This window comes from Lutra lutra, chromosome 11, assembly GCF_902655055.1.
Source record: "Lutra lutra chromosome 11, mLutLut1.2, whole genome shotgun sequence".
Classification (NCBI taxonomy): domain Eukaryota; kingdom Metazoa; phylum Chordata; class Mammalia; order Carnivora; family Mustelidae; genus Lutra; species Lutra lutra.
This window is the reverse complement of record NC_062288.1, coordinates 101,386,493-101,401,735: the sequence shown is the minus strand read 5'-3', so window position 1 is coordinate 101,401,735 and position 15,243 is coordinate 101,386,493. Positions and strand designations below refer to the sequence as shown.

General features: G+C 47.8%; 1 protein-coding gene across 3 annotated transcripts in view; it reads right to left on the bottom strand.

Annotated features, from left to right (window-relative positions):
• The window catches only part of CNTNAP2 (contactin associated protein 2), a 1,959,883-nt gene that overhangs the window by 201,841 nt on the left and 1,742,799 nt on the right, over positions 1-15,243 (bottom strand). For all 3 annotated transcript variants that reach the window (XM_047694949.1, XM_047694948.1, XM_047694950.1), the window contains one exon: positions 7,167-7,385. In XM_047694949.1, coding sequence (XP_047550905.1) covers positions 7,167-7,385 — 219 coding nt within the window. The remainder of the gene's footprint in view (positions 1-7,166; positions 7,386-15,243) is intronic.

Below are 15,243 nucleotides of genomic sequence, written 5' to 3'. Positions count from 1 at the left end.
ATGGTTCCATCTTGGGAACAAGCAAAGCCCTGCTTCCCTTACCTGAGATAATGAGCCCAAGACCTCATCCCGTTTATACTGGCTCTTGGAGTATGCCCACAGCTCCTCCTCTTCATCCTGAGATAACCTCCTGATGTTGTTAGAGTTGACAGTCAGGTTCTAACAGGATACCTAGAGGCCAGCTATGGGGAAAGTCAGAGAGGCTTGTCCTGGCAAAAGTTCCACAAGAAGCCAGATCAAACCAGGCAGCTCAAAGATGGAAGTACCATGACCGGAAACCCCTGACCAAATCAGGAAGAAAAGGCACAAAACTGCTTCCAAGAAGTCCCCGCCCCAAGTAATGAATATTCCACTCTCTAGTTAACAAATGTCAATAAACGACAGAAACCCAGGGTGCCCAGCTCTCACCTTGGAGCTTGCCTGCTCTCACATCTTGGGAGTATATTCTCACTTTATTAAACGTTCGTACTTGCGTTGCTGCTGGTCTGCTGCGTTGGCTGTCTGTCCTTGAATTCTCTCTTGTGACAAGACCAAGAACTTTTGGAGACATATTTGGGACAGGCAGGGGCAAGCCTCAGGGTTCAGAGTCTCCCCAGTTCACCAGGCAACAGCCAGAGGTTGAATTGTGCCTCACTCTGATGTGAAGTCTCCACTCCATGCTGACCACCGGATATAGGCTCCATGTATGTCACTTAGTATTCATGACCCATTTTCCTCGGGAATAGTACTAAATTTCTCTGCTCTTTCCATCAATGTGTGTGTAATCTCAACCCCTCTGATTCTCAACCATGTGTTCCCTCCCCCTTTAGGGAGGTGGATTTGAGGCTTGTCTCCTCACTTGGCGGCCTCTTAAAGAAATTTCCTTGCTGCCAACTTGATGTTTCCGTGGTTGGCTTTGCTTTGCATCGGGCAGATGGACTGGGCTCAGTTACACTGGGAATAACAGAAAGAACACAGAATTCTGGATGTTCTCTAGACATCCGTGGGTTCTAGAGAGATCTGTGTTGACGACTTCGACAACCCTTACAAAGGGCTTGCCAAAGTAAGTCAAAAAGAAAAAAAAAAGAGCTTATTTTTGTATCACGAACTCTCAAGCAAGGCGGCTCATTCCCCACCAAGACTGCTTCTGCTTCTCCTCTTAACCCAAAACCTTTGTGTCTGTGTCTGCCCATTTCTTCCTCCTGCCTTGATCTTTTGCATTTTGACGTTATAGCGCACAGAGCACTTGCCGGGCCAACTGAGGCTAGGCCTGACCCGCCAGTCTCCTACTCTAGACTCCATAACCTAGAGCAGTGCTTCCTCCTGGGGGCCCTGTTGCCGTCTAGGGTGCACCCACAAGTCTTTGTCAGGATGGATTCCCCAGCGCATCATGGGAATGCGGGAATTCTGCCTGCAGCCTGTCACTGGAGGTAGCAACTCCAAAGCCACCATGTTTTTCCAGATACCTGGGGTCTCCAGGTAAGAATCGCCTGCACAGTCTGACCAAGATGGCCGCCGCGCTCCCCTCAGCTTGACTCAGCTCTCCACAGATTTCTTCCTGAACCTGGACCCCTGACTTCCCTTTTTTGTAAAACATTTACTTAAGAAAACATGTCAGTGAAAATTCTTGCCTTCCCCTTTGAGATGTAAATGTTTTCACAAGAGGCGTTGCCAGTTTTACAACCAGGAACACTTTTGGGGGAACCCAGAAGTCATCTCTATGAAATGTAAACGTCAAGGGAGCCACTGCCAGTATCTCTGTTTCAGGGGGAGGTGGGCCCCTCACTCCACTCCAGTAACACTACCTGCTACCAGGAAGATAGGAGAAAGTGTACTTCTCCTCTGGGTAAAGCTGTTAGCAAGCATGATGGTCTGTGCTCTCTCCCACCCTAGCTCTGAAAATTGCGCCTGTGGATTTTACCACAATTAAAACACAACACATGAAGAACATCCCCCTTCCGCTGTCAGTGGAGTTGAGCTCCGACTGAGCTGTGGCCCGTCTCCCCTCTGCAGTAACCTCAAGCGACATCTTCCTTGCCTGTTGAACGCGGGTGTCATTTGCTTTGACAAGATGAACCATTCGGAGCGGCGTCTCTGGCATCAGACTGCGAGGGATCAAACCCGGCTCTGTCTCTTACCAGCTGCATGACTCTGGGCTGTTAACTCGTCTTTAGCTTTAGCTTTTTCACTGCGACAATAAAGCAGAAACTAGTAAAAATAGGGGCACCTGGGTGGCTCAGTGGGTTAAGCATCTGCCTTCAGCTCAGGTCATGATCTCAGGGTCCTGGGATCAAGCCCCGCATCAGGCTCTCTGTTCAGCCGGGAGCCTGCTTCCCCCTCTCTCTCTGCCTGCCTCTCTCCCTACTTGTGATCTCTCTCTCTCTCTCTCTCTGTCAAATAAATAAATAAAATCTTAAAAAAAATAAAGAAACTAGTAATAATAGTATTTACTTTGCGAGAGGTGAACGAAGCTTGTGGCGCACTTGAACTTGAAGTGTGGTCCAGGACATTTGCTACTGAGGCAGGCTTGCAGGAAATGGGAACAAGGAACACATTTTCTGTGTTTTCATTCCTGCTCTTTGGACTGTACATTTTTTACTCTAAACTTTTTGGATACAAAAAAAAAAAAGGACCATTCTATTCATACACAGATTTGGGTGTGCTTTCTGCCTAGAATTCCATTTTCCCCTCGCAGACCACAAATGCTGATTTCCTCCTTGCTCTCCCAAGGACGCAGCGGTTCAGATGGCACTGGAATGATTCACTCACGATTCTGGAATACGGAGGGGGTGGGGACCAGCTGACCCAAAAAGCTCTATCACGGAGTTTGGGGAAGTTGGGCTGTTTTCTGGGGCCGCTAGCAAGGCCTAGCTCAGACAATGGTCATAGCGCTCTGTCCTCGTTCACTTCTAAATCCATTTAAGAAAACTCCACTTGTCCAGGAGCTCAAGTGGCAGCTCAGGAGGAGTTTCCTGACAAAGCGCTGGAGGAAGGGGAGCCTGCAGGCTCTGGGGCTCCCACTGGCTGAGTCCTGAGGGCAGCGCTCCTGCTTCTCCTGTCTCCAGCCAGGCAGGCTCTCTGCAAGCACAGAAGATCCTTTTGGGCTACAACCTTCCCAGAAGGGATGGCCTCCTTTAACCCCCAGAGAGATTTCAGAAGAAGTCAGAGTCGCGTGAGTTGAGCCTGGACATTTGTCATTCCGGTCCTCAAAGTGCCACTTAGGAGACTGAATCTTCCCAAACCTTCCGAAGCAGCTTCCAGCTCTCCCGAACTCTGACCTCCTCCTGAAACAACTGCCAAGCAGAGTGTCATGCTCTGGCCGGTGCCGGGCTTGCCGCGAACCCACTCCTCCAGCGGCCACCTGCCTTGAATAGCCGGCCTGGCTCTCCGCAGTGGTTCACCCTCGCCAGCTCCTGGACCATGCTCTGGGCTGGCCGCCGGCTGCGGGCTGATGGCCCAGCAGCCACCCCGCCCCTTCCTAGTCCTGACACGGCTGCTGCAGCTGCCAGGGCTCCCAGCTCCCCGGATGTCCCCGTGCCAGAGAGGGCTCTGGCTCAGTCCAGCCTGGCATTGCTCATGCCTCGATAATGACCTTGAGCACGTTTGCTATTCTCCGCCTCCTAAGAAAAATATGGCCCTTTGGCTGCCATGGGGGATGGAGGTCTGAGCACCTGGGCTGGCTGAAGCTACAGATCACCATGTGGTTTAAGTGTCTGTGCTGGGCCGACCCAGAAGCTCAACATATGCTCGTGGCTCACGCTGGATGGAAAACACGAGAAGATCTCATGCACTGTGCCGGTAAGTATCAGCGACTGCTGCTTTCTCCCCATGTCCTTTTTCATGTGGAAGTTTGTTGCTTTTTCACTAAAGCAGAATCATAGCTGTAATGATTATTCTCACAGTAATGAGAGTCACTGCCGAAATACCTGTGTGTTAATCCTCTTTCGATGACAGCTTTTAATTATATTCTCGATGTAGAGCGAGAGGGACTGTTCTTTTCATTGTTTCTCCAGTTACTTTGAGAAAGGAGACACGAGCCTGGCCTTCCCTCAGAGCCCACTCCGTGTGCAACGCCAAGAAGGACTTCCTGTCCCTTTCAGCTGTAGGTTGAGTCCAAGCCCCTCCTTTCTAGAACGGAGAAGGAGCTCTTAGGGCAGCTCTGCCCTATGTCTCACCTGTGATACTGACGCCCGTGTGATGTGTTCACACGGCCGCTTGCTGGCTTCCTGGCTGACCGAGAACATTCCAGAGCCCCTGTTTGCTGCTCCTGCTCTGGGGCCACCGTGCAGCCCGATTCTGGGTATAAAGGAGCAAACGTTTACACAGAGGAGATTTCCTTCAGGGTGTGTGGGTTAAAGAATCACAGATCGGGTCAGGGCTTTAGGAACAAAGAAAGGAGCCGGCTGGAAGCAGGTTCTGTGGGCAGTGGTGAGGGTTACATGGAGGAAGAAAGCTAAGGGAGTAAAGGTAAAAGCAAAGATAAAGAAATAACTCAAAAGTTCAGGAGTCTGATTCCACACCGGGCTTTCCAGAGCACTTCTCCTGGACGGATTCAATTCCCCCTGAGAGGTGCGAACTGTATCCCTATTTCACATGGAAATATTGAGTAATAACCTGCCCACGGTCCCTCAGCGGCTCAGTGGCAGAGACGGGATTCAAAGCCCACGTTAACCACACGGCGCTGCGGGAGGGACGACCGCTCGGCACCTGTGGCTGAAGTTGGAGGAAATTCTGGAGACCAACAAACCCAGATCCTTTATTAGATGAAACTCGAGACTCAAGAGAAAAAGTGGGGACACTTGATCAGGGCAGAGCTTCTTAGGAGAGCAGAAGTCAGAACAGTCTTGGGAGAGCTGCCTGTAGGATCTCACAGCTGCTGAACTGATTTTCTTTCTGGAAACAAGCCCTCCTCCCCATCACCCCTGGAGAGGACGTCTGTTGCAGAACAATTATTTTTTCACGCTGGTACACAATAGCTTGTGTCTGGGAGATGCATCTGATGCCCACCTCTGAGACAAAAGGAAATGAGAAGCTTGGACGTGGACCTCCTTGTTTTTGTCAAGGGAAAAGCGGGGGCTGACTCATCATGGCAGCCCCGCTGTTCGGAAGCTTTGTTCCCAGGTCACCAGTGCTTTAATAATTGTTAAATTCAAAGAACATTTCTTCTAGCCTGATTTTACACAGGGCACTTGATATTACTTGGCGATAATAAACAGAGCATTTCATGGAATGCTCTCCTCTTCTAGATTCTTCCGGGCTTATTCCCTCCAGTTCCCTTCAGTCTTCTTCCTGAGATGCTATTTTTCTGCCTGTCTCTTCACTGTTCTGACAAATTCTGACCTCAGCCCTCTACTGTTCTTTTCCTCTAAGTTGTTCTTGTTTAAACAAATCAGAATTCCAAGACCATAATAAATGCTTCCCTATCTCTTTCCATTTACAACTTTATTTGGTCTCCAAAATTTCTGGCTAGAGTGCGTGGAAAGAAAGGGATAGGAAGAAAGTTGGAGCCCATCTCTACCCAGGGATAAACTCAGAAAAAGAAGAAACTCAGGTCAGTTAGGGTCACCTGTTATGACGAAAACCAGGTAGAATTTAATCAGCATGCTTGAGATGGATAGGGTTGAGAAAAGCAAAACTCGTCTAGGTAATCTGGACAAGATGGATTGATAAAATGAAATTTGCTCACAATATTCAGCAGGAATCAGCAGGCCTGATATGTAATTAAAAATAATTTAAAAAAGTAATGTGTATATTTTGAGAACTACAACGTGAGGGCAGGATTTGGAAGGGGCTGGGTTCTAGTTGGGGTCGAGAGGAGTATTTTATTTCAAAATCGATGACTCTTTCATGGCCCCTGATGACACGGCTCGTTAAAAGTCAGTCTTACTTCCAAAGCTAACTAAGTGAACACGTTTGTAGGCTGCCCATATTGCACCGAAGGAAGTGACATCCAATTTTTGTGACTTTCTAATGTTCTCAAAGCAGTCCAACACAATTATGAAAGACACCGTTGGGCTCTGGCCCTGGTTAAAATTAGCTGACCCTCAGTGAGGCTCTAGCGTGGGGTGACAGGTGGTAGGACTATGAACAACAATCAGGTCACATCTGGTTTTGCTTGGTCTGGGACGGCCACAGTTGACTGATTTGATCAATTAATCCCCAGAAACTCAGAGAGGGGGTCTAAGGTGGCCATAGCCTGAACGTCCTTCAGACTTGCTCTCTTGTCATTCACCAGAGGAAAAATGGCTAATTCCCTAAAACATCAGTGTTCTGGAAAACAAAATTTAATATTTCGTCATAGAAACAGGTACTAATTTGAAGTAACATTAGCTTCAGCTGGAAGATGTCAAAAGCAGAGACCAAACTGTGAGGCTAGGTAGACTTCTTGCAAAGGATGTTTAACTCCTGCTCTGTTTAAATTTCTCAGTGTTGATCTCTTTCTCACGTAAAGACAGTATGCAGGGAGGAGTTCACATCTTTCTCTGCCTAGAACCTTGAGGATGAGCAGAGAAAGGAATAATAGGTTTCTCCTCATCATTTTAAGCAAACCTGAACTTGCGGAGCTCATTTCCTTCTCTTTCTCCCTCCTTCCCTCCTTTCCTTCCTCACAGTTACAAGTATCCTAAATTATTGAAGACTTTTATACAGTTCTAAAACCACAGACCTAACACTGCCCAGATCAGAGACCTCCGCGATACCCCAGCCTCCCCTCTGATCCTGCAGCTGAGGACCTCGAGCTCTGGAGAGAGCAGAGAGCGGGGCCCGATTTAGGTTTCCTGAGTCATCTTCCTTGTTTCATTCTGTCTTGATGGAGACTAAACGAAGCCTAGACTCTTACTTTTGGAAAGACCTCTATCAAAACATTCCAGAGACTTACATTTTTTTCCATTGTCAAGGTTATTAAAACCAACAGTGGGGTGGCGCAGGGAGCCTGGGTGGCTGAGTCGGTTAAGCATCGCCTCTTGGTTTTGGCTCAGGTCATGGTCTCAGGGCTGTGGGATGGAGCTCCACGTCCCCATTTTGGGCTCCACGCTCAGCCGGGAGTCTGCTAGAGATTCTCTCTCCTCTGTCCCTCCCCCGACTCACCGACACACCCGCTCTCTCTCTCCCAATAAATAAATAAAATCTTAGAACAACGACAATGACAACAGAGGGAAGTCACAAAGGCCTTTCCTTCTATTACTCACCAACAAAGAGCTGGCTGTAGAGCTCCAGGCGCGTGTGACCTTCTGTGGGTGCCTTGCGGATCTGCTGCGGCAGCCGATCCACCTGTAAGCTGGCTTGCTTGACATTCCTCTCCGCGGTGACCCGGTGCCACTGGTCGTCATTTAGAGGGGAGGGCGACCGCACCACAATCTCCACCGGCCCATTTCCAACATCAAACGAAAAGGACACTTCGGTGGCAGCTGCAGGAGCAGAAAGCACAAGAGGCCCGTGAGTAGCTTCCTCATAGCAGTGATTTCAAGAGGAAAAAACAAAGCTGGGAGAGAGAAAGTATCTACTCCCATCATTCGCTACCAAAGTTCAATGGCAAAATCGTTTGAGGAAGGCTAAAACCATATTTAACCATATTTAACCATATTTAACCATATTTCCGCTTTAACCATATTTCCTCCGAGGGGAGGGAAATAGATGTGCATCGGGGACCGGGAATACATTCATTTTCTTACTCAACCCTTAGAACCTTGTCCAGAGGTTACCATCACGGATCCTCTCCAGATAAGCAAACCCAGCCCTGGAGAAGTTAAGTACGTGCACAGTGTCTTACGCTCAGTGGGTAGGGGACCCGGGACCGTAACCCCAGCTTGTCAGGCCTCCAAGCCCCAGAGCTGGTGATCACACACAATGTCACTCTTTGTTCCCGGAGAGCTTTCTGGAACACCCGTGTCCTGCTCCCTCTGCTGGGGTTCTAGTTCGGTGGGTCTGGCAGAGAGCACTGGCGATTTTTAAAAGCTGCTTGGAAAATATTAATATATAGGTAGAGTTGAGAGCTTTTGCTTTGGGAGAGCTTAGGAGACTCTATTTGATTAACATAGTCCTTGCGGTTCCTCTTGAAAGCTAGGGAGCTGAGAGTGTTGAGGCGATGGAGGTGACCTGCATCTCTTTTGGGCCACTGTGGCTATCCACAAGGTGCCTCAAGATTCCTGCAGAACAGCCCCTCCCCTCAACCACTGGCTGTGCAGCTCAGCCTCTCTCCATCCGGAATGCCGGATCCCTCTGGTAACCTACCCTCCAGCACTGACCACACAGCATTCTTTTTTCCATAGATCTGCTCAAAGTCCGTAATAAATCACCTTTCAACACGAGAACAGTGCATTAGGGTGGTTTGCTCTGGCAGCTTTCATCGTAAGGAGCTTTCCTACTTCACATTTTAGGTTTTAATGTCCTCAGTGGCCACGTAACACTTTATAAACGTGCTTTTTGAATGTGTATTTTTTTTCTTGCGATTGGCAGGAGAGGCTGCTGAGCAGGAATGCGGGGGGCGTCCCGGCTCCTCCGGCTTGGTGAGCTTTTCCGGACAGGAAAGACGCGGCCGGAGAGCGGATTTCCCAACGTCACTTATAAAGAGATTCAGCCCCTTTATCTAGCCACTAAGCCTTCTGCCTAATCTCTAAGCAGTTTAATTAAATATCTGTCATTTTTTCCCAGGCTAATGGAAAATTCAGCTTCTTCAGACTGGTACCATTTTGAGACGGTGTCGCAAGCAATCAAACTTCTAATTTAAAAACCGCAGTGGGCTGGATTCTCTCCGGACCCGGACTGTTCCTTGCCTCTGGGTCAGGCTCCTCTGAAAGCTGCATTAAGTTTATGAAGCTGGAGGGATTTTAGACGCAGCGCTCAATTTAATCAACCTAATTGTACCAAGGAATTTTGATCCTTTATGTCATTAGAAAGAGAAGTTTAATTTTAACACCTGTGGTGAAGCTACACGTATTTCCGTAGAGCATCTCCTCTCTATGGGGGCTCACGCCTTCGGGGGTCACCGTGACTCAGTGGAAGCCGGTGACCTTCACGAAGGTTTCCATGGGAAGACCAGAAGGCAGGTTGACGATCTTACGACTCACAGACTGAACGATCTTTCCCTGTATTTTCTGGCAGAGTCAGTGGAGAAAAGTTGCCTCCAGTGTTAAGACTGAATCTGTTGTGCTCCTGTAGTGCTACGTTTTAGCAGATGCATTTTGAAATGTAAGTTGTCAGAAGATCAAGAGCGCACGGGTTCCCGAGCTAAGTAGGAAAGATTGTTTCATTTTAAAGGCATCAACAACCATCAGGGAAATAGAATTTGGAGATAAGCTGAGTTTAACCCTAAGGCTTGACTTGGAAGGGTGAACGCTGCTCTCACTTCCTCCCCTCCTCTCTTCCTGCTATGATGAGCTTTTGTCGAGGTCCTTAAAATGTCACCATTTGGAGAAACTCTGAGTACCAACAGTTAAGTAGGAAATACCCAATTTTTTTCTCTGCTTGGCACACTAGAGCCCGTGTTTCCTCCTGTGCACACGGTCTTCTTCTTCTTCTTCTTTTTTTAATTTTTTAAATTTATTTTCAGCGTAACAGTATTCATTGTTTTTGCACCACACCCAGTGCTCCATGCAATCCGTGCCCTCTCCAATACCCACCACCTGGTTCCCCCAACCTCCGGCCCCCCCGCCCCTTCAAACCCCTCAGAATGGTCTTCTTAACACCGACACTTCGCTCCAGAGAAGGAGAAGACGTCTCTGGGATCCCGCTGTAGCTCTGCCCCCAGGCACAGTAAGAGGCAGTCAAGGTCAAAGGCCTCTGAGAGCAGATTCCTCCATAAAGGGCCTCTACTCAGGCTCTGGCATAGAAATATTCACATTTTCGGACATTCCTTGTCTTGCTTCCCGAGGAAGGGGCCGCGGGTCCTGCGTGAGTGCAAAGGAAAGGGCTCCTTTTCATCAGTCACTCAGTGTCAGCTCCCCGACTCTGCTAAGGGATGCCTTTGAGAATCCATCTCCCCGTCAAACGGCAAGTGTGTTTTAAAAGCTTCTAAAGTTCAGTTTGTGGCTGATTGCTCTTGCTCTTCTGGGTGAGAGGAGCTGACATTTAAAAAGAGATAATTACAGAGAGAGTCAGGGAGCGAATAAAAGGGAGGCAGCATCAAAGACACGAGAGCCAATGACACTGTCTTTACTTAATGCGGGTCTCCAGTCGGAGCTGCAGAGTTGCCCTGTTTCTGCCGGTAAGGCTGGGCATTTCTTACATACTGAAAGCAATCTTATTTCCAGAAATAAGTATTTGAGGACAGAATGGGATGCATTGAGTGTGACTCCCTGGAAAGAAGACCGTAGCCAACACGGATGGTTGTCTTTCTATTAGCGTCAAAACTGGGAAGTGCAAGAGCTTTCCCCCGACTGCTAACTGACAACGTAGTCTCCCATGGTTTCACAGGTGCTGGCGGAAGACAGAAGCCTTCTGGGTCCGAGACAAATGACATTATTATTCACGGCACGGCAGGCAGCGTGGGCTTCAGGTCCACATGGATTTCCCTTGTCGCCCAAGTTCTACTATGCGGGACCATGTGAGGCAGCCCAGATGGACGCTATAGGGAGTTGGTGTCACAGCCGAGGGACCTGAACTTAAGAAACCCCACTCTTTTAAAGGGGCAGCTAGCAAACTAGCTCAATTTTTGCCCCGCGGAGAGACATTAGCTTCATTATCCTGGTTGGGAAAGAAATCTACCTCCGTCTTCCAAGACTGTGGGCCGCCCTCACATCCTTGGAGAGGTCTGAACAAAGCCATTGATGCCTCTTTCTCAGAAGACAAGCAGAAACTGGGGAGACCCATGGGGAATGTTCCTCCAATAAATGGCCACACTCCCTTTCCCAGTTTTGTCCAGAAATCTCTGTACTCCCACAGAATCATAAGCTTCAGGTACAGATGGCCGTATTCCAGACCCAGAACATGAATCTGGATTTGTCAAATTAAATATGTTAACCTCACACCCCTTACCAGTCCCCTTCTTAGGATGGGACATATCATTCCCTCCTGCCTAACAGGATATGAGGAGAGTCTTTAGGGTTCTTTTGGGACAAATTTCTTAGCTCAGAGGAGAAGAGACAGTCAGCCTCTTTGTACTCCTTCCTTTTGGGTGGAGGTTGTAGCTCCTAATGTTGCTGGGGCCATCTTGTAACCAGACATGCAGAGGAAAACAGAGAGGACCATGGGATAAACTTGGGTCCTTGGTGATATTCAACCCTTAAGTTATTCCCAGAGCCACTCAACACTTTTCGTGTGAGACACTGACGATTGTTTGAGCCATTTTTTATTACAGCTGAAAGCATGTTCACCACTACAGGGAATGGTTTGGGAATCAGTAGATGCGACCTCTGGTCCTAGCGCTGTCTTTTCACCTTTTGGGTCTCAATGGACTGGTGTCTAAAATGAGGATTATATTTACAGTTTTCCAAGACTTTCTGTGTCCAATCTCGAGGATCCCTTTGCATGGCAACATTCTGTGATGTAATTTGCAAGAGATTCTAAGAGAACTAATAAAATACAGCTAAATCTTATTGGTAATTTTAGATATCGAATCCTTAAAGGGTGAAAAGAGATTACATGAAAAGAGAAATGCACGAGGTGGCATACTGGCATCAAGAAAGAGGAGAGATGGCGGAAAGGCCCTTTGAATCAGTCTGGTTCACGACTCCATCTGAGGGACTCAGAGCCATCAAGGGGACAAAACCACGCCCAGCTCTGGGGCCCGCCCCCCGTCCCTTTTCAGTTCCAGCAGGTGGCGCTATTCGCTCTCATTCTAACTCAAGTTTTCGACAAACCACCTCCAAGCTTCACGTACTGAGGGACCAATTTACCAACTGGCCAGAAGAGCAGACTCTTGGGCTCTGAGTTCTCTCAGCAGGTGAGGTAACACTTAGGCATTAGGTCATTCAATATGGAACAGGTAGAGGGAAAAGGCAAGGCCGGGTATACACCGTGGGCTTGCTGAGAAGACTGGCTAACGCTGTTGCAATTTTGACGATGATTTGTTTCTTCCATCTTAAAATGGAGCTTAAGGATTGGTAGGGTTATTCCGCACACAATCTTGTTTGACCCATACAACGAAACTGGTAATAGGCAGACCAGATATTTTAGCCTCATTCTACAGTGGAGAATGTTATGGGTATATTTTCTTCTTTTTTTTAGGAAGGAAGGGCTAAGTGGACATCAGGAGACCAAAGGATTTAGGCAACATAAGAGGGTCACGAGAAGAGGCAGGTAGATGGCAAATAAGGTCCCTGAAAGAATCAGAGATGAGGAGAAGAAGGAAGAAGCAGGGGGAGTATCTCTGCTCTTATCTAAGGCGGGGCTCCATCCGTAGCCCGGAGGCTCTCCATCCTTTCTTCCCTCCACCAAGGACTTCGGGGCCAGCAAGCTTCCCTTCTCTTCTACAACACCAGTCATTAGCGCTCTGCCGCATCACTCCCACATGAACATCTGAGCAGCCACCACCACTACAAAACACTTCTCTTGACCTTATTTCTATTTCTTTGCTCTCTTCAGTTGCCACATTCCTTGAAAGAGCTTCCTGTAGTGTCTGTATCTGCTTCTGCTTCTCTTAGTCTTCCTTTAACCTCATCACCTAAAGCTTTCTTGTCCACTACATTGTGAACCGGTTCCTGCCCCAGGGCCTTAGCACTTACTGTTACCCAAATAACTCTGTGTCTGCTTTACCCAAATAATTATATGTCTGCTCTTTTACCCTTCTGCTCACATGTCATCGTATTAGAAATTCCTTCCCTAAACCTTCCACGTCAAATAGTGAATCCCTCTCTCGGCTGCCTTTTCTCCTCTCTCCTGATTTTTTTTTTATTTTTTTTTAAAGATTTTATTTATTTATTTGTCATAGAGAGAGAAGCGAGAGTGAGCACAGGCAGACAGAGTGGCAGGCAGAGGCAGAGGGAGAAGCAGGCTCCCTGCCAAGCAAGGAGCCTGATGTGGGACTCGATCCCAGGACGCTGGGATCATGACCTGAGCCGAAGGCAGCTGCTTAACCAACTGAGCCACCCAGGCGTCCCTGATTTTTTTTTTTTTTTGACCTGTGTAGCATGCATTGTATCACCAATCACCATCTGGCACAATATACACATGCTCCTGGCCTCACTAAACAGAGGTGTTTTCCATTTTGTTCATTCATTAGATCCTCAGCACCTAGAACAATGCCTGCCACAGAGTAGGCACAGTTTGTGAACAGATGAATTGATGAACAGAAACACTCCTGCTGAGGAGGCCAAACTATTATAATAGAGATGCTCTGAGCAAGGAAACCCACATATTTTCCAAAGGCAAACCAGAATTTAGGCGACAGGCATACATAAGGAATAGCATCTTCTATTCTACAAGCATCTGTCTCGAGAGCATAAAGTAGGAATGCGGATCTTTTCAGTCTAGGATCAGGATACATTGGTGACATCAGCTCGAAACAAACTATGCTAAAGGTTGTTTCCAAATATATGACATCTGAGGATCAAAGGCTTATCCAGGATAAACTCAGCAGTGTCCTCAGAAGCATGTTCCAAAGGCTCCCGTCACAGAGATTCTCATGCAGTAAGTTGCGGCAGGACCTTGGAGTTTGCATTTTGTTAACGCCAGGTGTCCCTGATGAAAATGGTTCTGGAATTCTGTTTTGATCACCAAGTGCCTTTCTAGCAGCAAGGTCCCAAGAATCAAAGTTTATTTCCTGGCCATCCGAAGAAAGATGTTCAAGACTGTACAGTAAAGAGTTTAACTTTGCTTAAAGAGCGGTCCCCACGCAGCCCCTGGCTTTGGGAGAGCAGTATCTAAACCTTGAAATGTTGTGCCTGCTAGGAGTGTCTTTGTTCGCCTGAGAGTCATGCCGGATAGTGTCATGGTGTGATTTAGCGTGGGGGCTGACGGTCAGTGCTGTGGAAGGAGGAGGTGTGGTGCACATAGTTCAGTGGCCCAGAGGGCTGGAGACAGAGGCCAGTCACGTGGGCAATCAAGCATCCTACAGATCGGAACCCGGATAAAGATTCTGAACACCGAGGCTCAGGGGAGCTGCCCCACTTGGCGGTACCCCACGCGTTCTGTCACTGCCAATGCCAGGGAAGTGACGGGTCTGTGACTCTGCAGGGAGAGCACACCTGGAAACTCAGCAACTGGCCTGTCTCGTGGTTCCTGCCCTGTGCGCTCCTGATCCTGTCTGCGTCTAAGCTCTCCCCTTTCCCTGTGATGACCATAACCCCCAGCACAGCAGCCTTCCGCGAGTTCCGCGAGTCTTCTAGGAGCTGTTGCACTGAGGGTGGGTTTGATGACCCCTGAACGTGCAGTGGGCGTCCGAGGTGCGTGCAGCCCCTCATGGGCTGTGGTCCTTCTAAGCTTGCCATTGGATTCTCGGCGAAAACCAAATAGCCAGTTCAGTTTCAAAGTATGCGATTGAGCGCAATCATGTTGAGGCCGGAGGAGTTCTGAGGAGGGGTTCTAAGCTCCACAATCGCCCTCGCAGCCCGGAAAGGAAACCGAGGCTGTGAGATGCTGACATCCAGTTATAACTAAGCACAGAGGGTTCGTTTTTCTAATCATTCTGCACTGCCTTTCATATTAATGTACAGGAAATTTAAAAAAACCCACATTTTTCTTTGTAATAGTCAGTGTGAATAGAGAAATTTTTAGAGCCAAATACACATATGCACACCCTAACACTTGGTGTTAAACACATCTGAAAACGAACACTGAGAAGGAAAGTTTATTTGAAGTCTTTTGGAAATTCTTCAAGGAAATGCCTGCAGCTTAAGAATCAATGTTATGAACTCATTTTAGAACCTCTGGTGTCTTGATAACCTCTTGAGTATGAGAAATATTTCTCTTTATGTATCTTGGCCTTTAAGCTTTTTGTTATGGTTAAAAAATAACTTCACAAACAAAGACATCCACAGAGAAAAGGAAGCAAAAGGGAGTTACCACGGGCCATGGAAAAAACAGAGAGCCGTCTTTAAAATGCAAAGCCTTTCTAATTTTAGTTTTCTCCATGCATTTAACTGCCTTCTGAGAATAACTTCTTGAATATTAATGGACCTATATGACTGAAAAAGGAAAAAGACAAAAATCTTTCCAAAATGACATGTGGTATGAAGCAGGACCTGTCCTTAGCAAGGGACACATCAACAGGTTTTAAAAACCCTCGTGTTTGGAACCAGGGGAGATTTGTGTGCTGGGCAGAGAGTGCCCAGTTTGGAAAAATAGATGAAAGTCCCAGATGGTGACTGTGGGCGTAGGGTATTTGTGATA